The following is a 24896-nucleotide window of genomic DNA, read 5'->3' as shown; positions in this document are numbered from 1 at the left end:
TTCGCAAAGGTTCCGAGTGGTGGTTGTTTTTTTATATATTTCACATTTATTACAAGACAAAAAAATCACTTCCATGGGGTACATACTAGTATATAACGTTATGTTTTTAAATATTGATAGTTTATGTCGGGTTTGCGTGTTCATTTCATTTCACTTGAACACAATTCATTGAAAACTCACTGCCATCGGACCAGCTGAATTCTTCTACAGAATCAAAACAACCATAGTTAGGGTTTTAAATTTCATTCCCTTGTTATCATAATTCACGTTTCCTGTTGTACATCCTGTAGAGCCGGGTCCAAACTATGGACCTGAGGCACTATAGGGCAGATGTCACTTGATTGACAGTACTCGTTGTAATATGTGGGCTGTTCCGAGTAGGGCGATCTTCCGGACTGCACCGATGTTGATGTTGCCTGGGATACGGTTGGTGAACTTTTCCATCCCCTTCTTGATGAGTCCTAGAGCTCTGATGACCACTGGTGTTGTTTCGGTCTTCATTCCCCACATCCTGTTGATTTCAATCTCCAGGTCTTTGTACTTGGTCAGCTTCTCTGTGACCTTCATTGAGGTGTTTTTCTCGGACGGTGTTGCCATGTCGATGAGCACGCACCTCTTTTGCTTCCTGTCCTTGATAATGATGTCGGGCTTGTTGGCTTTTATCTCTGTCAGTGTGGATGGGCATGTCCCAGAGGATGGTGACATCATTGTTTTCAGTGACCGTTTTTGGCTGATGTTCGTACCACTTCTCAGTCGTCTTGATCTTGTAACTCCTGGAGCTCTTCCAGTGCAGGTATGCTGCTGCCTTGTTGTGCCTGTACATGTACTCGGTCTTTGCAAGTTCCGGGCAGCCTGAGACAATGTGGTCGATGGTTTCTTCGTACATTCCACAGATTCTGCCTTTTGGGTCTTTTCCATCTTTGATGATGCGATGGTGATAGGATCTGGTTGCCAGGCAACCAGATCCTATCACCATCCTATCATTATTATTATTATTGTTATTATCATTATTATAATTATTAGTGCCCTGTGATGGACTAACGGCCTGTCCAGGGTGTCTCCCCGCCTTCTGCCCAATGACTGCTGGGATAGGCTCCAGCATCCCTGTGACCCTGAGCAGGATAAGTGGTTTGGATAGCGAATGGATGGGTTTGCATGTTCTTGCATGGGTTTCCTCCAGGTGCTCTGGTTTCCTCCCACAGTCCAAACACATGTAGGTCAGGTGAATCGGCCGGACTAAATTGTCCCTAGGTGTGTGTGTGTGCGTGTGTGTGTGTGTCTATGTATGTCGGCCCTGTGATGGCCTGGCGGCCTGTCCAGCGTATTTCCCCGCCTGCCGCCCAATGACTGCTGGGATAGGCTCTAGCATCCCCGCGACCCTGAGAGCTGGATAAGCGGTTTGGATAATGAATGGATGGATGTCTCGAATCTCGAAACCTGTCCTGTTTGTCCCAAAAATTATAAACCCGAGGTTTGATTAGTTATAGCCTAATAGCCTCCACTGCCAAATATGCCAGCAGCCCTCTGCAATCCAGTCTTCCTGCGAGCAGTGTTCGAAATTAACTTTTTGACTCAACAGCCAAAGATGGCTGGTAGATGAAAAACTTCACCGGCCAAGCATAATTTTTATCAGCCAAAATAATAATTGCCTTTTCATGCTTTGGTTTTTGGTGTCTTACACACACACACACACACACACACACACACACACACACACACACACACACATATATATATATCAACAGATACAGGAAAAAAACTTTTTAATGCATTGCAGTACAGGCCTGTTTTATACATCGTGCACTCATCAGCTGCTATATATATATATATATATATATATATATATATATATATACACTACCGTTCAAAAGTTTGGGATCACCCAAACAATTTCGTGTTTTCCATGAAAAGTCACACTTATTCACCACCATATGTTGTGAAATGAATAGAAAATAGAGTCAAGACATTGACAAGGTTAGAAATAATGATTTGTATTTGAAATAAGATTTTTTTTACATCAAACTTTGCTTTCGTCAAAGAATCCTCCATTTGCAGCAATTACAGCATTGCAGACCTTTGGCATTCTAGCTGTTAATTTGTTGAGGTAATCTGGAGAAATTGCACCCCACACTTCCAGAAGCAGCTCCCACAAGTTGGATTGGTTGGATGGGCACTTCTTTGAGCAGATTGAGTTTCTGGAGCATCACATTTGTGGGGTCAATTAAACGCTCAAAATGGCCAGAAAAAGAGAACTTTCATCTGAAACTCGACAGTCTATTCTTGTTCTTAGAAATGAAGGCTATTCCATAAGAGAAATTGCTAAGAAATTGAAGATTTCCTACACCGGTGTGTACTACTCCCTTCAGAGGACAGCACAAACAGGCTCTAACAGGTACTATTTAATGAAGATGCCAGTTGGGGACCTGTGAGGCGTCTGTTTCTCAAACTAGAGACTCTAATGTACTTATCTTCTTGCTCAGTTGTGCAACGCGGCCTCCCACTTCTTTTTCTACTCTGGTTAGAGCCTGTTTGTGCTGTCCTCTGAAGGGAGTAGTACACACCGGTGTAGGAAATCTTCAATTTCTTAGCAATTTCTCCTATGGAATAGCCTTCATTTCTAAGAACAAGAATAGACTGTCGAGTTTCAGATGAAAGTTCTCTTTTTCTGGCCATTTTGAGCGTTTAATTGACCCCACAAATGTGATGCTCCAGAAACTCAATCTGCTCAAAGAAGTGCCCATCCAACCAATCCAACTTGTGGGAGCTGCTTCTGGAAGCGTGGGGTGCAATTTCTCCAGATTACCTCAACAAATTAACAGCTAGAATGCCAAAGGTCTGCAATGCTGTAATTGCTGCAAATGGAGGATTCTTTGACGAAAGCAAAGTTTGATGTAAAAAAAATCTTATTTCAAATACAAATCATTATTTCTAACCTTGTCAATGTCTTGACTCTATTTTCTATTCATTTCACAACATATGGTGGTGAATAAGTGTGACTTTTCATGGAAAACACAAAATTGTTTGGGTGATCCCAAACTTTTGAACGGTAGTGTATATATATATATTACCACTTATCCTGCTCTCAGGGTCAAGGGAATGCTGGAGCCTATCCCAGCTGTCACTGGGCAGCAGGCAAGAAGACACCCTGGACAGGCCGCCAGGCCATCAAGGGCCGACACATACATTCACACCTCGGGACAATTTAGTTCGTCCGATTCACCTGACCTACATGTCTTTTGACTGTGGGCGGAAACCAGAGCACCCAGAGGAAACCCATGCAGACACGGGGAGAACATGCAAACGCCACACAGAGGACGACCTGGGATGACCCCCAAGGTCGGACTACCCCGGGGCTCGAACCTAGGGCCTTCTTGCTGTGAGGCGACTGTGCTAACCACTGTGCCACCCACGACCAACTTGAGTGGTGTTTCATTTGACAACACTTTGCATTCAACTGGGCCCTGTGATGGACTGGCGGCCTGTCCAGGGTGTCTCTCCCCGCCACCCAGTGACTGCCACCCAGTGGTCCAACATCCCTGCGAACTTGAGAGCAGGATAAGCAATTTGGATAATGAATGAATTAGCATTCAACTTCTTTTTTTTAATTATATATGAATGTATTTCTAGTTTTTCCCCTTACCCCACCCGATTAACCCAATAGCATATGGCCGGAACTCTTGTCGAATAACTCCCCTGGCTCACGTTTCAACAGGAAGGAGATAGTCGTAACACCAGCTTCCTTCAAACTCGTGTCGGCTGCTCTCGCTATTTTACACACTGAAGCCTCGTATGGATTGCATTACCCTTAGGCCGCGAAGGAAACGTAGGGAGAATGCTTTCGGTTGCTTGGCTGCAGGCGCCCGGATGGGCCAGAGGGGTCACTGGAGAACGAGTCTGCAGTCTGTTCCTATCCTGTTTTATTGCTGCTCCAAATCAGACTATGATGGATCTGCACAGGACAGGCTCATCAGCTCCTGTGGCAGACCAAATGTCCTTAATTGCCACAGAAAGAACATCCTCTGCTGGGCCTTTTTCAGCAGTTGATGTCGGTCTCCCACTTCATGTCTTTGGAAATGGTAGTTCCCAGAAACTTGAAGGTCTCCATGGTTGGCACAGGGCTGTTGGATATTGTGAGGGGTATCTTCTAAAGTCCACCGTCATCGCCACGGTCTTGAGCATGTTCAGCTCCAAGTTGTTCTGACTACACCAGAGCACCAGCTGCTCAACCTCCCACCGATATACAGACTCGTCACCATCCTGGATGAGTCTGATGACCGTAGTGTTGTCTGCAAATGAGTAGTTTAACAGCTGGGTCCTTGGACGTGCTGTTTGGTGTAGAAGGAGAAGCACACTGGAGAGAGAGCACATCCCTGGGGTACACCAGTGCTGACTGTCCGTATATCAGAAGTGACTTCCCCCAGCCTCATCTGCTGTTTCCTGCCTGTCAGGAAGCTGGTGATCCACTGACAGTTGGTGGGGGACACAGTGAGCTGGGAGTGTTTGGAGGAGAGAATTTATGGAATGATGATGTTGAATGCCGAACTGAAGTCCAGAAACAGGATACTTGCACATGTCACTGGGCAATCAAGGTGTTGCAGGATGTAGTCCAGTTCCATAATGACTACATCATCCACTGACCTATTTGCCTGGTAGGCAAACTGCAGTTCATGACCAAATAAAGTTTAGTGTTGAATTTTGACTTTCACATGTTTTACTGTTACCGTCTGTTGGCATTGAATGTGATGTACTGGAGGCCACGCCTACAGTGTTCATGTGACCACGCCCCCCAACGCCCACCCATTCTCATCTGGTCACCTTAGGTTTATGTTTTTGTTCTGTACACAAATGGATGAAAACAGGGCAAAATGAAGGGCATGAGAACATTTTATTGTTACATTTGCAAAATTAGAGTCAAATTGTGCTCAACTGTCTAATTCTCATTCTTTGTTCTCAGGCTGTATTTAAATACAAGGGCCGTTTTTCATTTGCAGTCCAGTCTCTACTTTCAAGTGACACTTTAGTTCAAGATATGATAGCGGAGGAGAGATTTGGAAACAGATGCTTGTGTGTCTGTGTCTATAATATTTAAATGACTGTTAAGGACAGAGGCATGAAGAGGGATTATTTACAAAATAGCCTAACTTTGGTTTGAACTTGCAATTCTTATCAGAATATGAATCAGAACCATCTTTATTTGGCCATGTATGTTTGCACATACATGGAATTTGACTCCAGTGTAGTGGGTCTCAATGTACCTAGATAAAATAACAGCACAACAATCTTAAGGAATATATACAAGGAATAAATATATACAGGTGAAACAGGAATGCAATGGTGCAGAGTGCAAAGATGCTAGAATAAATATGTTAACAAGTTACTTATATACATGAGGTAGGTGGACATGACAGAATATGCATGTATACCTGCAATATACAGTATATACAGCATGCTTAGATTTATTATGACAATGTTACGTGTTCATCAGAATGACAACCTGTGGTAAGTAACTGTTCTTGTGTCTGGTTGTTTTGACATACAGTGCTCTGTAGCACCTACCAGAGGGGAGGAGTTGGAAGAGGTTGTGACCAGGGTGTGATGGGTCTGCCTGCCCGTTTCCTCACTCCAGATATGTGGAAGTCCTGAATGGAGGCAGGTTAGCACCAGTTATTTTCTCTGCAGTCCTGCCTGTCCGTTGTAGTCTGTTCCTGCCCTGTTTGGTGGCCGATCCAAACCAGACAGTGTTGGATGTGCAGAGAGCAGACTGGATTATTGAAAAGTAGAGCTGAATCAGTAGTTCCCGAGGCAGGTTGAACCCCCTGAGCTGACAGAGAAAGTATATCCTCTGCTGGGCTTTTTTGATGATTGTGTCTGTGCTGGATGCCCACATTAGGTCCTGTGAGACTGTGGATCCCAGAAACCCGAAGGTTTCCACAGCAGACACAGTGCTTTTGAGTATGGTGAGGGGGGCAGTGTTGGGGGTCTCCACCTGAAGTCCACTGTCATCGCCACAATTTTGAGCGTGTTCAGCTCCAGGTTGTTATGACTGCACCAGAGGGCCAGCTGTTCAACCTTCCATCTGTATGCAGACCCATCACTGTCCTGGATGAGGCCAATGATTGTTGTGTCATCTGCAAACTTCAGGAGTTTAAGAGACAGGTCTCCTGAGATGCAGTCTTTGTGTAGAGGGAGAAGAGTAGAGGGGAGAGCACGCATCCCAGGGGGGCACCAGTACTGATTGTCCGGTGCTGTCTGTGATTTTCCCCAACTTCACCCGTTGTCTCCTGTCAGTCAGGAAAGTTTTGATCCACTGACAGGTGGGGGCTGGTACAGTGAGCTGGGTGAGTTTGGAGTGGAGGATGTCTGGGATGATGGTGTTGAACGCTGAGATAAAGTCCACAAACAGGACTCTTGCAAATATCCCTGGGGGGGTCGAGGTGTAGCAAGATGTAGTGCAGTCCCATGATGACTGCGTCATCCGCTGACCTGTTTGCCTGATAGACAAACTGCAGGGGGTCCAGATTGAGATGGAGATTAATATGATAATTTCTCCAGTATTTCAGCATATGCGGGGGGTCCAGATTGAGATGGAGATTAATATGATAATTTCTCCAGTATTTCAGCATATGCGGGGGGTCCAGATTGAGATGGAGATTAATAAAATAATCTACTCCAGTATTTCAGCATGTGTGTGTGTGTGTGTGTGTGTGTGTGTGTGTGTGTACAAGGGTATGGCGGTTGGCACACAAAAAGTGATGCATAAAAGCGTCTGCCTGGGGGTAATTTTAAAATTTGTTTTGTTTTCATCTTGCAGTTTTTTTTCAGTGCAAAAACTGTTTGTTACAACATTTTTGTATTTAATTATTCAGAAGCTGTTTCCACCAGACAGTAGTCTTGCTTTTGCATATTCAGTAGCAAATTTAAGGCAGACGGAGGGAGGCTGGCCTAGGACAATTCAAATTAATTCAACTAATGAAATGCCAGCTGCTCTGTCCTTTTCTGTCATTTTACACACTTGACCGAATGACAAACCTATTGACACACAAGTACTTGCCTAGACTAACACACACACGCACACACGCGCGCACACGTCAGAGCAATGCACAAACAAACATACACAGAGTCACAAACAGAGGACCACAAATGGTGAGAGGAAACCATAGCGTCTTTATTATGATCAACATGCAGAATACAGAGAAAACGGTCTGTTTTCAGCACACAGATGAGTGTCTGCCACAGTGGTTCTCAACCTTTCCGAGTCGCGACCTCCCCCCCCCCCAGAATAATTGGGTTGGTGTTCGCGGTGACACCCCCCACCCCCCAATAGCACTGGGACATTTGACTCATAACACCCTGATGCAAACACATTGATTGCTCATAAGCCGTCTGACTGAGACTCTTCAGGGATTACTGTAATACAGCACATGAAAGCTACCAAACTCACACAGGAAGGCAATCACTTTGCCCACAGACAGAACCACGACTAATTCGATTTTGGCTTTAATTAGTGTTTTTAAATTTATTGAAATAACAGCATCTCATCTGCACACACACTTTGACTCTCACAAATCTATTCCTAAGGCAAATTATGTCACTGGTACAGGCGATTTAATATAAAAACCATTCTCCTCTCTAAAATATGTTTTTTCTTTCTTTCTCTGCAACCATCTGGCGACCCCCGGAAGTTATCCCGCGGCCCCTTTGGGGGCCCCGACCCGCAAGTTGAGAACCAGTGGTCTACCACACACGCTTGGCTAGCTTCCCAAAACTCTTTACAATGTAAGAAGATTAAGAAATTATCATAGTTATTCATTTCTTCATTTCCATTTAGCAAAATCTCAACAAATCTGTAGAAAAGAACCCAATACACCCAAGACAACCCTGAATGTCACTCAAATGGCAAAGGTACTTTATTTCATAACTAGCAAGTAGCTACTGAACATGTCTATCAGCGGGAATTGAATTGTGCATGCATTTTTTTAAGCAGATGAGTGAGGATGATACCGCTTCTATACATTTATACATTTAGGGATTTTAATTCTAAGCTCTTGGGGATCATATACATTCATATTACAATATGGCTTGCCATTTCACAGATCTATTGGTCTTTGGACTTGCTAGTTATCTGAATAAAATAGCAGTGTCATTTGTTTGGGTGGGATATGGTTTGAGTTTGCATGCTGGTTCAAAAGACTGCTCTTATTTCTAAAAACATATCTCTGATATATATATATATATATATATATATATATATGTGTGTGTGTGTGTGTGTATATATATATATATATATATATATATATATGTATATGTATAGTAATAATTTCCCAGGTGAGGCCATTTTGGCTGAACATGCAATAGTCATCAATGGAAAAGTTCAAATCACCAGAACACGCTAGAATCTCTGAGCTAGGCTATAAGTATGACAGGTATGGGATGTGTGTGTGTGTGTGTGTGTGTGTATGTGTGTGCGTGTGTGTGTGTGTGTTTTGTGCTTTTTTATATGTCTATCATACATACAAGTATATATGTGTGTGCACAGGTGTGTTTAGTCCGTCGTCAGGGGCTGAAAGGCCTTGTAGACTCATAGTCGGACATACACTTCGGTTTGATTCCTTTAGCGTTGTAGTAATCCACCACCTGGTTTGGGACCTCTGCTAAAACACTCTTGGCCAGGGCGGCTGGGGAGGCCTGGAAACACAGGAGGAAATAATTCACCACACACACACACACACACACACACACACACACACACACACACACACACACACACACACACACACACATACACACACACACACACACACACACACACACACATACAGCATCAGTACTTGGCCATGCATGGATATACATAACACGCACACTATTATTTTTGCTTGACTGTCAAAAGTAGCAGTATAATCCATCCATTATCCAAACCGCTTATCCTTACTCAGGGTTGCGGGGATGCTGGATCTTATCCCAGCAGTCACTGGGCGGCAGGGGGGGAGACACCCTGGACAGGCCACCAGGCAATCACAGGGCCCACACACACACACATACACACACACACACTCATTCACACCTAGGGACAATTTAGTACGGCTGATTCACCTGATCTACATGTCTTTGGACACTAGGAGGAAACCGGAGCACCCGGAGGAAACCCAGGCAGACATGGGGAAAACATGCAAACTCCATACAGAGGGTGACCTAGGATGACCCCATAGGTTGGACTACCCCGGGGCTCGAACTCAGGACCTTCTTGCTGTGAGGCGACCGTGCTAACCGTGCCACCCCAGCAATATAATGATACATAACAAGATAAGATTACAACTTTCAGTTAAGGATTGTGACAAGGCACACCAGTGGGATCAAGACACATTGCAATTTCAGAAAAGTTACTGGTTTATGCTTTTTCCCTTAACACCCATACTCACACGTCTTTCAACAGTTCAGTCCAACTTACACAATTCAATAAATGTGCACGATAAAGGTTAACGTCACACTGAGAAGTTGTGTAAAATCTATGCTACAAACAAAACAAAGTCCAGATGAGTTAACCCGGGTCAAAAGTTCTGTCCATCCATCCATCCATTATCCAAACCGCTTATCCTGCTCTCAGGGTCGCGGGGATGCTGCAGCCTATCCCAGCAGTCACTGGGCGGCAGGCGGGGAGACACCCTGGACAGGCCACCAGGCCATCACAGCGCCGCAGAAGTTCAGTTCATTATACAAACCATTAACATTCATAGTTTAAAATAAAAAGACCTGTTGTTATTACTGGCACGTCCCCTAAGTTGTTCAATATATTATCTATTCATGTATTTCGAGCTAAATATTTTTCATCAGAACCATGAATATGCTGGGGAAGAAAGTACAACATTTATTGTTTTATAACATACAACAATGAAAGTACAAAAAGCTCTAAAATTTACAAACAAACAAACAAACAAAAAAACAAAAAAAGTAAAACACAACTATATTAAAAGTATACTCTAGTGCAGTGCCAGGTAAAAAAAATAAAAGACAAGAAAACCAGAAAAAGAACCTTGTAGTTAAGCATTTGGACTGAATGGACACAAACTCACTAATAAACAAACACAGAAACATGGACACACAGGTACACAGTTCGAATTACGGGGGGGGGGGGGGATTGGAGGGTCTGACTCTTGCTAATTAAGATTTGGATCCCCCCCCACGCCCCAAAGAGGTAAAAACAACAGGTCAGGGAGGGTCACAACATTTATATATCCCTCTTACCTGTAATCATAAATATTACAATATATTTCCCATGTTCATGCCTGGAAGACGGCACGGTGGTGCAGTGGTTAGCGCGGTCACTTCACAGCAAGAAGGTCCTGGGTTCGAGCCCCGGGGTAGTCCAACCTTGGTGGGTCATCCTAGGTCGTCCTCTGTGTGGAGTTTGCATGTTCTCCCCGTGTCTGCGTGGGTTTCCTCCCGGTGCTCCGGTTTCCTCCCACAGTCCAAAGACATGTAGGTCAGGTGAATTGGCCGTACTAAATTGTCCCTAGATATGAATAGATGTGTGTGTGTGTGTGTGTGTGTGTGTGTGTGTGTGTGTGTGTGTGTGTGTGTGTGTGTGTGGGCCCTGTGATGGCCTGGCGGCCTGTCCATGGTGTCTCCCCACCTCCTGCCCAATGACTGCTGGGATAGGCTCCAGCATCCCCGCGACCCTGAGAGCAGGATAAGTGGTTTAGATAATGGATGGATGGATGTCTGGAAGAATGTTGTAATATGATTTCAGACATCCCTAAAGAGCACCATACCATTTCTTAACCTCCGTTAGTTGACCATCAAGGCCTGTGTCAGACTGCTGCTTGTAGACTTCATCTGTGCTTTTAACAGACTGCAGCCACACATCCTTCTCAGTAAGCTCAGACAGATGTCTGTTAACCCGTACATCATCAGGTGGTATCACCTCTTTTTGACCAACAGGACCCAGCAGGTCTGGGTGAACCAGACATGATCTGAGTCTAAAGTAATAACAGTTATTCCACAAGGATGTGTGAGTTCTCCCATTCTATTTACATTTTATACAAATGATTGTACAAGCAGTCATCCCAGCACTTATGTTGTCAAGTTTTCTGAGGACACTGCCATCTCGGGACTTATGGATACAGACACTGGCATCTATGGCTTTAGTTTAGAGGCTAAAAATGTTTGTACAATGGTGTGATGGCCATCATCTCATTTTAAGCACCAGGAAAACAGAAGAAATTGCTTTTGATCCGGGACATCTGGGGGATCGTTCTACACTACTGATCCATAATGCTTGTATTACCCAGGTTTATTCTTACAAGTACTTGGGTATACATATTTACTGTAATCTGTCTCGGAGTGTCCATGTGAATTCTTTATGTAGTAGGATCCAACAGCTGCACTGCTTTTTTGCATTGACTCAGGGTGTCAGTATGTGGCAGCCTTTATGTCCAAGACAAACTTCCCTAGGGACAAATAAATAATGCTGGGCTGTCAGAGCCATCAGGGCCTTCCCTGCTGGCCCTGTCAAAATCAGAATCATAATGTGTTTTTTTTATAATCAAATTGAAGTATGCCTGAAATGTGTCTGAATGCAATTACTTGTTTTCTCATGGGGCTGAGCAGGGATTTCTCACATCATCTAAACGCATCACAGCTCCTTGGACCAGCAGTAGTGGTATTGCTAGCCTGAAACCCAAAGCGGCAAACTGACTACTGAGTGACCTTATCAACCAGCCAATCAGATCTTAATGTGTACTGCCAGAACATTCCAGGGGCCCTGCGATGTGCTAGCCCCGGTGACGTCATCAACTTTGAGCATTAGCCTTTGGGAGCAAACCGAGCGCAATGACCACCGCATCCACAGCTACTGACGATCTTTTTGCCGATCTACCTCGTATTTTTTTGCGAATCTGGTTGGATTTCCTGCATTTTTTTACGCCTTCTCCCAAACGGACTAAATTACTGGATGAATCGTGTGAGAGAAGGCTGCCATGAGTCTCTCTCGCGAGGTGGAACATCAACTCCAGGTTGGTGTGCACATTTTCTTATTGAATTGAAGGCAGTGCACTGATACTTTGTTGGAAATGGTTAAAGTTGCGCGAGTGACTGGCGAACACTACATCAACTGTGGAAACGTGTTAGTTATCTCCGCCAGGCGGCATGCGTTTGGTCGCATGTGTGTCTGTTTTGTGCACAGTTATGACCGTATGATCAAGAACCACTCGTGGTTGCGGTGATTGAAATCCTTCGGAAAACGTTTGTTCTCGCTATCGCTACTCCCTCTCTTCATTTACTCTCTAGCTCACTCGACCAACGTTGCGCGCTGTCGCTGCACGCATGCGCACAGTTGATTTAGCCCGGGCAGCGACAGTACCCCATAGACGGGTTTCCTGTTTACAAACATTACTGGGGGCGTGCGCAGCCAGGGGGCAAACCCGCTTTGGTAGCTCCCAAAAGATTATGAGATGCATAATCTTTTGGGAGCTACCAAAGCGGTTCAACAACATTTTCCACCCATCCTTTTGGCGGTTTGTGCTGTTTATTGCACAACAACTAAGCGTCATCTCTGCTGTATCTGAGCTCTATCTTGGTTAAAATCTCTGCGCTGTATCTGCTTTCAGTCCCCTAGTTGCGCGCGCATCTTTGGGATGACGTTGCACGGAAACCCTCCTATAATGTATTAGAGTAAGAGTATTGAAAGTAAAATGAGACATCGATCGCAAATCAAAAAATAATTCGCTGCTGATCTCAGCACAGGAGAACCGGAGGAACGCTGTGTAACGGTATGCTTGATTGCGACAGTGTGGGTGACGTAGAGCAGAGCGGTGTAGCCGTAAAGAGGGTTGGACGTGGGCAGAACAACGACTGTGATACCTGAATGTAGTGCTTGAGTTACGCTAAGTAAAGGTTAACAAAACGAAGACACGAAGACTGGACATTGGATTATTTTAAAAATTAAAGACGAAAAGGGTTTATTATACACTGGATGAACCAAAAATAATTCGCTTTATTCACTTCGCCGCCATGTTTGTTTAACTGACGTCACGAGGGGCATTAGACACGGAAGTAAATCCAATTTTAAACCTCCGCTATAAGAATAAAATTTCAAGAGCAGGATTAATCAGTCACGGTTGGAAATCACCTCAGTGGCCACAACAAAACATCTCCCATGGCTGAGCAACGTTTTCTTACCTCTTTTTTTTTTAAATGCTTCAGAACGAATTAAAGTCATTCGCCTACATTCATTTCATAAATGAATGAAAACTGCCACGGTTAAACACATCTGAAGTCTTACTAAGGGCCCCTTCTCCTGGTAGGCGAAAGAAGGAAGGAAGGACACTTTGGGGACACCAAGACCCTCCACCACCTCAGGGGGCAGTTCTACTGAACTGGCTGTCGACGAGACGTGGAGCTGTACATGCACTACTGCGTTTCCTGTACCCACTGGGCCTGGGCCGGCTCCGGAGTGCAGCAGAAGAGGGTCTGTGATACATGGTGGTTTGCGTGGTCTGTTCACAAGCGGGGGCACCCTGGACATTTGGGGGACTATGTGTTGCATGATGGGGTCGTCGAGGGTGACTGACCCTCGGGTGGGGGCTATGTGGCGACTGGTGGAGGCGGTTGCTCTGACTGTCAGCAGAGCTGCACTGGGAGTGCGTAAGGACTCATGGGACTGTTAATGTTCCGGTTGTGATTGTTGTTTTTTGTGTTATATTTTTGTGTGTTTGGGTGTTCATGCTGGGATGTGTTGTTGTTGTGTGGGGGTTGTCTCGGACTGGGTAGAGGAGTGTTCACTGACTGACTGACTGACCTTAGGACCGCGACTTTGACTGATGTCGCCAGTTGCGACGCCGAGAGGGAAATCATTGTGTTGTTGTCTATTCTGTTGGTGTGTAAATAAAAGAGCACTCCCGGGGTCATGCGGTGTCTGGAGCGCCAGAGTTGCGATTAAAAAGCGATCTCTGCCTCTCGACTCATTCCTCCACGCCGGCTCACCACAATACGTTTTGACATCAATGTAAAGTTTATTATTTCGTTTTAATTGACTTTTGTGTGGCTGTGGTGGTTTAGTTAGTCTTTTGCCTTTTGAATATTAGCTTTCATAATAGGCACCCCCTTTGTTTTCACTCAGGAATGCAAGAGATTTACCTGGTTGGGTAATTGAACAATATTAAGATCCATGTGTGAACTCAGATTAGATCTCATTCAGAGTCAACGTGAGCAAGAGGAGAGGCGATATGTGGCACGTTTTTGTGCTAAAGAAAGAGTAAGTTGAAACTTGTAAGAATTAGGACTTAGAGGTGATAATACAGCCTGTATTTTCTGTGGTTGTCATTCAGGCTTAATACTGAGCAGTATGGGTGATGGTGAGTTTTACATTTATGTGCTGTTGTATTAAGGAAGCAGAGGGAGGTCAGAATGGCAGCCAGCAGGCAGGAGGTGGTCAGGAGGACGGTGAACATGCAGGACCTAGTAGCAAAGAGGTGAGTTATAGAGGAGGCTGCTCTTAGAGATGTATGCCATCATACCAGATATTTAGGCAAATAGTACTTTCAGAAATTGATGGGATGAACAACATCCAACCCCACTGTTCTCAACTAATATGCTAGGACTTTTAATAAAGTGCTTTTTTTGGGGGCCCCAATGTCCTGGTCTCTGCTCCACCCCCTCTGTAGATCCGGGGAGGGCTGAAGACTACCACATGCCTCCTCCGATACATGTGGAGTCGCCAGCCGCTTCTTTTCACCTGACAGTGAGGGAGTTTCGCCAGGGGGATGTAGCGTGTGGGAGGATCACGCTATTCCCCCCAGTTCCCCCTCCTCCTGAACAGGCGCCCTGACCGACCAGAGGAGGTGCAAGTGCAGCAACCAGGACACATACCCACAACCGGCTTCCCACCTGCAGACATGGTCAATTGCGTCTGTAGGGATGCCCAACCAAGCTGAAGGTAACACGGGGATTCAATACGGCGATCACATGTTGGTAGGCAACGGAATAGACCGCTAGTCTTTTGTCTTTTGATAAAGCGTTGGCTACTGATGGTAAAGAAAGTTCTGATACAGCATTGTGTGGGTCTGTGAATGGAAATAGTTGCGTGTGTGTGTTTGTGTGTGTGTGTGTGTGGGGGGGGGGTCTGACTTGCCAGCAGTTTTTTACGTGTCCCATGAGCTGGTGTAAGGGATTTGATTTATCATCATCTACAGACTGCAGACATTACATTGAACAAGCAAGATACTGTAAGGATTGTAAGACTTCAGGTCACTGAAGCACACACCTGTACTGCAGTGAGTTCCCTTTGCGCCCTGGAAAAAAGGGCGCAAAGGTACACAAACTAAGTGATGCGCACGCATACACACACACACACACACGGTGTATCTGGTATCGCCGTGTTGGTGTTGTTCCTGTGACATGATTAATGTTGCTGCAGAATCATCACTGCAACTGACCAATACGTTGTTGTGCTGTCGTGCCTTTGTGACTATGGGGCAGAAAGACGGTTGTGGGATTAGGTTATTGTGGGTTAGCTATCGGTTAAAATTAAGGTAAGGTTAAGTGTCAAGGTTAAGTGTGAGGTTAAGTTTGGGGTTAGGTTGAAGTTTTCCCCGTGTCGAAACGACATCATAACAACGTGATTGGTCCATCGAAATGACGGTTCTGGAGCGACATTAATTATGATATTGTGGGAACAACGGCAACACGGTGATATCAGATCGTGCCCCTCCCACACACACACAGACACACACACACACTAGGGCTGTCGTTTTTATTGGCTATTCATTGGGACGTGGAAAAAAAGTTAATATTCAAACTTTAGTGACCTGTTCAAATTCAAAATTTACAGTCAGTCTATAAGCACGACAGTTTGAAGTAGTTTGCCTTGTAATCCAGCAGAGAGCGCTCAAAAAAATCAATGTCAACTTGACCTATTGCGTGCCCTATTGACCTGTCAGTAAAAGTAGCTAGTAATGCTTTGATGCTCGCTCAGTAATCCAGGAAGAAAATCAAAGAGGGCTGAATCCGTTCATATGGATACAATGTTTATTGACAGATACATTTCATCACTCATCTAAGTGGCCTCTTCAGTCTAAACTGACTGCAGGCACCCCCCCCCCCCATAAACAATACAGTGCCTAACGACGGACACCATTGACCAGTTTCATATGCAAATATGGGTGTGACCAGTAACTAGAGTTTCAAAGGCCACGTGTACTATTCACAGAGGATTTGGGTAATAGTTGCAAATCTATGTTAAGAGGGAACGACCATCCCTGAACCGGGGGGGGGGGGGGTAAGAGTACATCTGTCACCATCTTACAATGCTGTGATTCCCCAATCCTCTGTGAATAGTACACATGGTCATTGTAACTCTAGTTACTGGTCACACCCGTATTTGCATATGAAACTGGTCGCTGGTTTCGGTCATTATGCCACTGTATTGTTTATAAGGGTGGGGGTACCAGGTGGGGGTATCTGCAGTCATATTAGACTGATGAGGTCACTTAGATGAGTGATGAAACGTATCTGTCAATAAACGTTGTATCCAGATGAACTGATTCAACCTTCTTTGATGTAGTTAGTAAGGTTATTTTCTTACCTGGATTATTGAGCATGCATAAAGACACTAGTAAAGTTATGTTGTCTCTAGTGTCCTCCATTTTTTCTCCCCATTTTTCTCCCCAATTGCATCTGGCCAATTACCCCACTCCTCCAAGCCGTCCCGGTCGCTGCTCCACCCCCTCTGCCAATCCGGGGAGGGCTGCAGACTACCACATGCCTCCTCCAATACATGTGGAGTCACCAGCCGCTTCTTTTCACCTGACAGTGAGGAGTTTCACCAGGGGGATGTCGCACATGGGAGGATCATGCTACTCCCCTCAGTTCCGCCTCCCCCCCGAACAGGCGCCCGAAACCAGAGGAGGTGCTAGTGCAGCGACCAGGACACATACCCACATCCGGCTTCACACCCGCAGACACGGCCAATTGTGTCTGTAGGGACGCCTGACCAACCCGGAGGTAACACAGGGATTCGAACCTGTGATCCCCGTATTGGTAGGCAACGGAATAGATCGCCATGCCACCCGGACGCACACAACTTTACTTTTAATGTTGTTGTCATTCAAGTTAACGCCTAAAATACACCAGGCACGGACACGGCGTGCCACGCGGGCAGGGCGGAGCGTTTTCTTGTTTTACCTGCTACGCCACACGTGTCTGTGTTGCGCGTGGTTTTGTGCCCGCCGTGTGTCCTGGGGAGGTTTCAAGTTAGACTCCTTTGGGAAATGGGTAAGTTGGCCAAAATAATAACGCAGTTTGTTATGCAGGGTTGGGAGGCGTGGGCTATGGGACTGAATTAATGAGCTGGATCGTTTTAACTACAGGATCGTGGGTACACATTGATTTGACTTATTTGTTTTAATGTGCAATGAAAGGAAATGCACAAGGCTGCATTGCTGCTTTGCATTGCCTCTGGCACAATGAGGGCATTTATTCTCACCGTTTTTTAAATGGTACTGAGTGTGTGTGTGTGTGTGTGGGGGGGGGTGCACATTTGAATTCATTTGTGTCACTTCAAATTTGTTCGAACCTAATTTTTGGAAAAAGCGACAGCCCTTACACACACGGATACATATACAGTCTATATTATTATTATTATTATTGTTATTAACATTGATATTATTATCTATATTATTATATGAACACATGCAGACAGCCTGCATATGCACATACGCTCCCCTGCTGCACACACTTCCAAATTCTCAGAGTGTCTTTCTCCATTTCGTACAATTCCCTCGGACAACGCACCATCAAAAGTGCACGCGTTCCGTCCCGTCCTCCTCCCCCTCTCATTTCCATCCTCCCTCCTCTGCTCTCTCCTCCTCCTCCTATCTACCTGTTATCCCCCCACTCCGCCTGTCACACGGCAGCTTTGTCCCGCTAATCCCTTTTGAAAAGAAACGACAGAGCAGAAAATCACCTCTTCACCTCTGTCACACACTCCCTCGCTCCCTTTTGTCTTAGTTGGGTCCCCTGTTTTCCTTTTTTTTCCCCTTCTCCCGCCGCGCTATCTCCCTCTCTCCCCTTCCTTCCCGGTGTTCTTCTTCACTGCCTCTCTCAGTCTGTCTTTCTCTCGCTCTGTTGTTTTTTTGGTGTATCTTTCACCATCCCTCTCCATTTGCTCCAGTTCTCTCTCTGTCTCTCTCTCTCTCTCTCTCTCTCTCTAGCCAGGGCATAATTGGTCGATTTCTCAGCCTGTCACAGACCAAACTCACCATGACAAACCAAGACAAACACTGTCAAATACAGGCACAATTAATGCCCCTGGAGACACCCATCCCACATACAAACACATCCATAAACACACACACACACACACACCCTCCACAGTGAGCGAATAGCTGATAAGTTTTGACTAGCGCAACAAGCACATTACGCCCACATCCTCACACTTGTAACATCCACCCACACACAACCACATGCTCACATCGGCTTACCCACACGCGGAAACAAACAGACCCTTTGTGTGTCAGCCCCTCTTTCAAAGGCCTTGCTGTAATAAGGGACACAGCATCCCTAAACTTGCGGCAGGCTTCTACAACAGGCCGGCCCTTTTCACTTTACACTTCACAGTTAACTCCACAACCATCTTCTCTCCATCCCTTTAACCACCCCCACCCCACCCCGTCTCCCCGCCACCCACGTGTTTGAAGTCCTTAAAGGGGACGAACTGGACGATGTCGCGGAGGACGGGCTCGCCCTTTGGGGAACGGAGGATCCCGTCGTCCCCGTCCAGCATCTGCATGTCGGTGAAGTCGGCGTTGCCCACCCCGACAATGATGACCGACATGGGCAGGTGGGAGGCGTGCACGATAGCCTCCCGCGTGTCCGCCATGTCGGTGATGACCCCGTCTGTCAGGATCAGCAGGATGAAGTACTCCTGGTTGGCGGCCGATGCGAGGTGTGGCGATGCGACATGGGGACGTAGGGAGGGCAGGTGAGGGGGTGGGGGGAGGTGTTGGGAGAATGAAGTACAGGGCAGGGTGGGAAGACACCGGGTTATGTGTGGGAGGCAAAGGGCAATGACCGAGGAGGGACAGAAACAAAGCAATGTTAAGATGGACCGAAAGTGACCACATGTTATAGGCTGCTTTGAGAAAATGGAGTCCACAGAGGAGCAGGATGAAGGCTGGAGACACCGACAGAGACAGGAAGTCATGCTAATAAAGTGTAAGTCAGGAATTACATAAATATAAATCGCTGTCTCTTTCTTTCAGTTTATTTCCCTTTGCTCTTTCTTGTTCCAGCCCCATCTTTCCCCCAGTTATCTTTCCCTCCCATCACTCTCTCTCATCTCTCTCTCTCCATCTCTCTCTCTCTCCATCACTCTTTCTCCATCACTCTTTCTCATCTCTCTCTCACCATCACTCTCTCTCCATCACTCTCTCTCATCTTTCTCTCACCAGCACTCTCTCTCCATCTCTCTCTCCACCTCTCTCTCTCCATCTCTCCCTCTCTGTCTCTCTCTCTTACCATGGCTTCTTTAGTGTGCATCTCTTCAGAAGCAGAGGAGGCCACTTTCTGAATAATAGGGGCAATGTTGGTGGGCCCATATAGCTGGATCTTAGGGAGACAATTCTGGTAGGCCTCCACAACGCCTTGGATCCCTGCAACACACACACAAGCACGCACGCACAAATATGCAAATAGCCATTACAAACATCTATCTCCAAGGTCGGCCTCTGCTACTTTCAAGGACACTGCACACGTCGCCTTGGGTATCATTGAAAACCGGTCTTAATGGTGTTTTTTCAGAATTTCAAAATAAGCATATTTTCATATTCACAAATAGGCACGGAAAAACACGCACACAAACACACACACACACACATATATATATATACACACCCACACACACCTTATGTGGCGGGGGGTGCAGCTATGTGAGGAAAAAATGAGGAGTAGCCCATTTCACACGTACAGATTAGTGTCACTGCTCTCTCTGTTGTAGAGCCAAAAATACGTCCCGCAGAACATGGACACATCGGCCAGCTCTGTGTGTGTGTGTGTGTGTGTGTATGTGAGAGAGAGAGAGAGAGGGTGGAGCGAGGGAGAGGGAGCCAGTGATGGAGCGAGGGAGATACAGAGGAAGAGATATGAGACTGACAGGGGGATGGGGGGTGGGATGGGGGGGGTCACACAACCTACAGCAGAAGTGTTTTGGTGTATGATTTATTGGTATCAGTGCATGTGACCGCTCTCTGCAAGATGAGAGAGAACAATCTGTTGAAAAGAGAGGTTAAGGTGGTTTGTGTGCGGAAAAATGTGGGTGTGCGCACGTGTGTGTATGTGTGAGTATAGGCGTGTGTGTGAGCGAGAGAGAGAGAGAGAGAGAGAGAGAGAGAGAGAGAGAGAGAGAGAAGGAACAGACAGGGACTCACCAGCACATTCTGGATTATCTTCATCAAAGTTCACAGCAAAATCATGGGAGACCTTCAAACAGTGCAGAGAACACAGGGCGGTTTACTGCGAGACACGCGGCGCAGTAAAACAAACGCTCTCCACGTGTCAGTTTCAGTCCAATTTACGGGCTGACAAATGCGTTTTCCTTTCATGTCTACCAATGAAAAGGACATACGCCGCATACAGACACCCACGCACCCACCCACGCACCCACCCAGGCAGCCACACTCTCCCTGGAGAATGCGTTACCTTGAAGTCAGGTGGTATCTGGGCTCCAAAGCCGAACGCTGGAAACATCTTATCGCTGGAGAAAGAGAGGAAGAAGAGGGATTACCTGACAGGCAAGGATAAAGAGACGATATCAGCCCTAGCGTTCTGATAATTACGCCCGAGGCGACAGATACCCCCCCCCTTTTTCTTTCTTTTTTCTTTTGCAGATCTCTCATAATGGAGACATAAAGAGCCCCCCCCCCTGCACGGGTGCATACGCTCAGATGGGGGGGGGGGCCGGGTGAAAAATGATCCAGCACCCCAGGAGTAGTTTGGCATTCGACTCAGCCAGCTCACAGACAGTGTACACTTATCACTGCACAGGTTCAAACCCTTAGGTTTCTAGATAGCTACTCAGGGTATCTCAAGTCCGTGTCTGGCCCTGAAGAGTGACTTCACACTGAGGCGACGTTTTGATTCGCATCCCGAATCCTCTTTCTTTTTTCTTTCTTTTTTTTTTTGTTGTATATCTGATTTGAGTGGGATTGCTTTTCTCCGGTCTGTGTGATGGAAAACCGCGAGAAATCTGATCTTTCTAAATCAGATTCTAATCACACGTGTGTAGCTCGGTGGACTCCAGCTGTTGGAAAATGTGCCGCTTGCCGATGTGCGCATGTCTACATCGTTGCTATAACAACCCATATAGATACGCCAGCACACACATCCACCCTGAGCACACACATCCAGTCTGATCACTTAGAAATAACAGTGCAGATAGTGGGAGCAGATTTTAAAAAAATTTTTTTTTTAAATCGGTCGTGTCGACTTTCTGAGCAATAATATGACTTTTGAGTGCCAATCATTTATATATGTGTTGCTTAATTTCAATGAATAGCATGACTCCTGGATGAAGTCTCAACATTTCTCTGCAAATATGATAATATCTGCATTTCCGGTAATAAATCAGCAGGGTGCCCGCGCGGGTAAACACCTGCCATAGGCGTGCAAATCCAAATGTGTTTGTCACACATATGAAAAAGAGTATAAAGGTTTCTGCCCCCCCATTGATCGGAGAGACGGTCTCATCCAAACCAACCGCTGCTCCATTTTCCTCTGTGCTATTGGCGTAGACCACCCCCAACCCAAAATGTTCTATTTCTGATCGTTATTCAGAGAGCAGAGCACAGCTGGTGCTGCGGGCGGCTGTTGCTCATTAACGCTGCCTCATATGGTGTAGGTCCCCCTCGTGCCGCCAAAACAGCTCTGACCCGTCGAGGCATGGACTCCACAAGACGTCTGGAGGTTTCCTGTGGTCTCTTGCACCAAGTTGTTAGCAGCACATCTTTTAAGCCCTGTAAGTTGCGTCGTGGGGACTCGGTGGATCGGGCTTGTTTTTCCTGCACATCCCACAGATGCTTGGCTGGATGGAGATGTGGGGAATTTGGAGGCCAAGGCAACACCTTGAACTTTTCGTCATGTCCCTGAAACCATTCCTGAACAATTTTTGCAGTGTTGCAGGGCACATTATCCTGCTGAAAGAGGCCACCGCCATCAGGGAATACCGTTGCCATGAAGGTGCGTACTTGGTCTACTCTTCAGTGATGTTTAGTTGGGTGGTACGTGTCAATGTAACATCCACATGAAAGCCAGGACCCAAGGTTTCCCAGCAGAACATTGCCCAGAGCATCACACTGCCTCCACCGGCTTGTCTTCCTCCCATAATGCATCCTGGGGCCATCTCTTCCCCAGGTCAATGATGCACATGCACCCGGCTGTCCACATGATGTACAAGACATTGTGATTCATCAGACCAGACCACCTTCTCCCATTGCTCCATGGTCCAGTTGTGATGCTCAAGTGCCCATTGTAGGTGCTTTCAGCAGAGGACAGGGGTCATCATGGACACTCTGACTGGTCTGTGGCTACACAGCCCCATACGCAGCAAGCTGTGATGCACTGTGTGTTCTGACTCCTGTCTATCATAGCCAGCATTAACTTTTTCAGCAATTTGAGCTACAGTAGCTCTTCTGTGAGATTGCTCCTCACGCGCATCAATGAGCGCCCATGACCCTGTTGCCGGTTAACCGGTTGTCCTTCCTTGGACAACTTTTGGTAGGTACTGACCACTGCATACCAGGAACACCCCACAAGATCTGCTGCTTTGGAGATGCTCTGACACATTTGTCTAGCCATCACAATTTGGCCCTTGTCAGAGTTACTCAGATCCTTAAACTTGCCCATTTCTCCTGCTTCCAACACATCAACTGCAAGAACCGACTGTTTACTTGCTGCCTAATATATCCCCCCTTGACAGGTGCCATTGTAACAAGATAATCAATGTTATTCACTTACTAGTCAGTGGTTTTAATGTTTTGGCTGATCGATGTATCGCTAACGTATGCTGTCAGCACTGTCCATCCTTGACGTGCAAATACAAGCCAAGTGTTGCTCAAGCCACTACTCCTATTGTCTGCCACTTGTGCACTACAGTTACAGTACAGAAATTAAACCCTGATCTTTTTTTTTGGAGCTACAGCTATAGCTACACCCCCTCTACCTGATGAAATCTATGGACATTAGACATAATTTCAACTCTGGGCTGCTCTCTTTTGGTCAAAATTTGGTCAAATTGAATCTTTACTCCACCCATGTACTAACCTATCCGATTGCAGACTGGTTTCCCAAATCAGCTGGTGTAATACATGGATGGAGTAAAGACACGGTTAGGGTTTTTACTTTCTGGGCCAGGTTTTTCCACCTCTGCCGGTTCAACATGTTAAGTTAGATTGACTCCTTTAATGCCTTCAGCGAAGAAAGGTGAGGTGAGGTGTGAGAAATACTTAAAATGTGTGAGCACTGTAAAGGTGATGGAGCACATTTACTTGCATCTCTGTCAACGGTGTTTCTGCTAAATCCAACCTCAAATTAAATGCATGGGTAACAACACCAAGCAACAGAAATACGAGGGAGAGGCTAAGAGAGAATAGTGGTGGGAGTGCAGGAAAACGTCTAATTTGCCAATTTTCTTAATGAATAAGGATTATGCTAATTTTAAAAAAAAGCTCTCTTCAGTGCCTCACAAAGGCATATATTTTTAGATGCACTTGCACATAAATATTTCTGGAGGGGCTGCAACACCCCCACCACCCCCTCCCCCCAATCTACATACAGGGTACAGTTAAATGGGAGACTGTATGTTTGCGAGTGAATGCATTAGAAACCAAGATCAAGAGTCTATTTGCATCTAAATAGACCTAACAATTGATCAGCATCATTATACAGGTCTAAGCCAGTCATCTTGATGCGTGCTCAATAATCCAGGTAAGAAAATCAAAGAAGGTTGAATCAGTTCATCTGTACAAAACGTTTATTGACAGATGCGTTTCATCATTCATCTAAGTGACCTCTTCAGTCTAAACTGACTGCAGGTACCCCCCCCCCAATAAACAATACAGTGGCATGACGACCGAAACCAGCGACCAGTTTCACATGCAAATATGGGTAGGTTAGGGTAGCGTTCTTAGACTGTGAAATTGCAATTGGTGATGGAGGACATTTGATGGTTGCTGTGTACTGTAAAGCAACACATACTGATCAGTACTTAAGGTTTGACTCTCATCATCCACTGGAGCACAGACTAGGAGTCATCAGGACGCTGTACCACTGAGCTGACAACGTCCCCACCGACACAGCGGCCGGAGAAGAGGAGAAATCCCGCATTAAACAGGCCCTGGTAAAGTGTGGTTATCCTAACTGTGAGTTTGTCAAAGCCAGGAAGACGCTCAAAGAGTGCACCAGCCGATCGGAGAGAGGAGAAGGACAACAGCTGCCTAAGTGTAAACCAGGGGCGAGTCCGTATGTGGCGGGAGTGTCGGAAAAGCTTTCCAAACACCGCGTCTCAGTTGCTTTCAAACCCTAAAACACGCTGCACCAGAAGTTGGTCCACCCCAAGGATCGGTCCCCTGGCACAAACAGAGCACTATAGTGTACGCTGTTACGTGCCAGGAGGATTGCCGTGACTTATACGTGGGGGAAACTAAACAGATGCTGGCCAAGAGGATGGCACAACAGAAGAGCTAACACGTCAGGCCAGGACTCCCAGTCTGCACCCATCTACAGGCCAGTGGCCACTCTTTCAGGGATGAGGGTGTGCACATCCTTGATAGGGAGGAACGCTGATTTGAACGGGGAGTCAAAGAGGCCATCTATGTTAAGAGGGAACGACCATCCCTGCACTGGGGGGGGGG

At 46.1% G+C, this 24896-nt stretch overlaps 1 protein-coding gene across 1 annotated transcript in view; it reads right to left on the bottom strand.

Annotated features, from left to right (window-relative positions):
* Nucleotides 1-8455: 8455 nt before the first annotated feature.
* Nucleotides 8456-24896, bottom strand: part of cpne4b (copine IVb) — a 38476-nt gene continuing 22035 nt past the window's right edge. The window contains exons 11-15 of the mRNA XM_056297822.1: nt 20689-20743; nt 20418-20469; nt 19510-19643; nt 18680-18916; nt 8456-8685 (exon numbers count right to left, since the gene is read on the bottom strand). Coding sequence (XP_056153797.1) covers nt 8554-8685; nt 18680-18916; nt 19510-19643; nt 20418-20469; nt 20689-20743 — 610 coding nt within the window. The 3' untranslated portion in view covers nt 8456-8553. The remainder of the gene's footprint in view (nt 8686-18679; nt 18917-19509; nt 19644-20417; nt 20470-20688; nt 20744-24896) is intronic.

The sequence above is a fragment of the Lampris incognitus genome, chromosome 18 (genome assembly GCF_029633865.1).
Source record: "Lampris incognitus isolate fLamInc1 chromosome 18, fLamInc1.hap2, whole genome shotgun sequence".
In the NCBI taxonomy this organism is placed as follows: domain Eukaryota; kingdom Metazoa; phylum Chordata; class Actinopteri; order Lampriformes; family Lampridae; genus Lampris; species Lampris incognitus.
The sequence above is the reverse complement of the archived record's forward strand: the minus strand, read 5'-3'. Positions and strand labels throughout refer to the sequence as shown.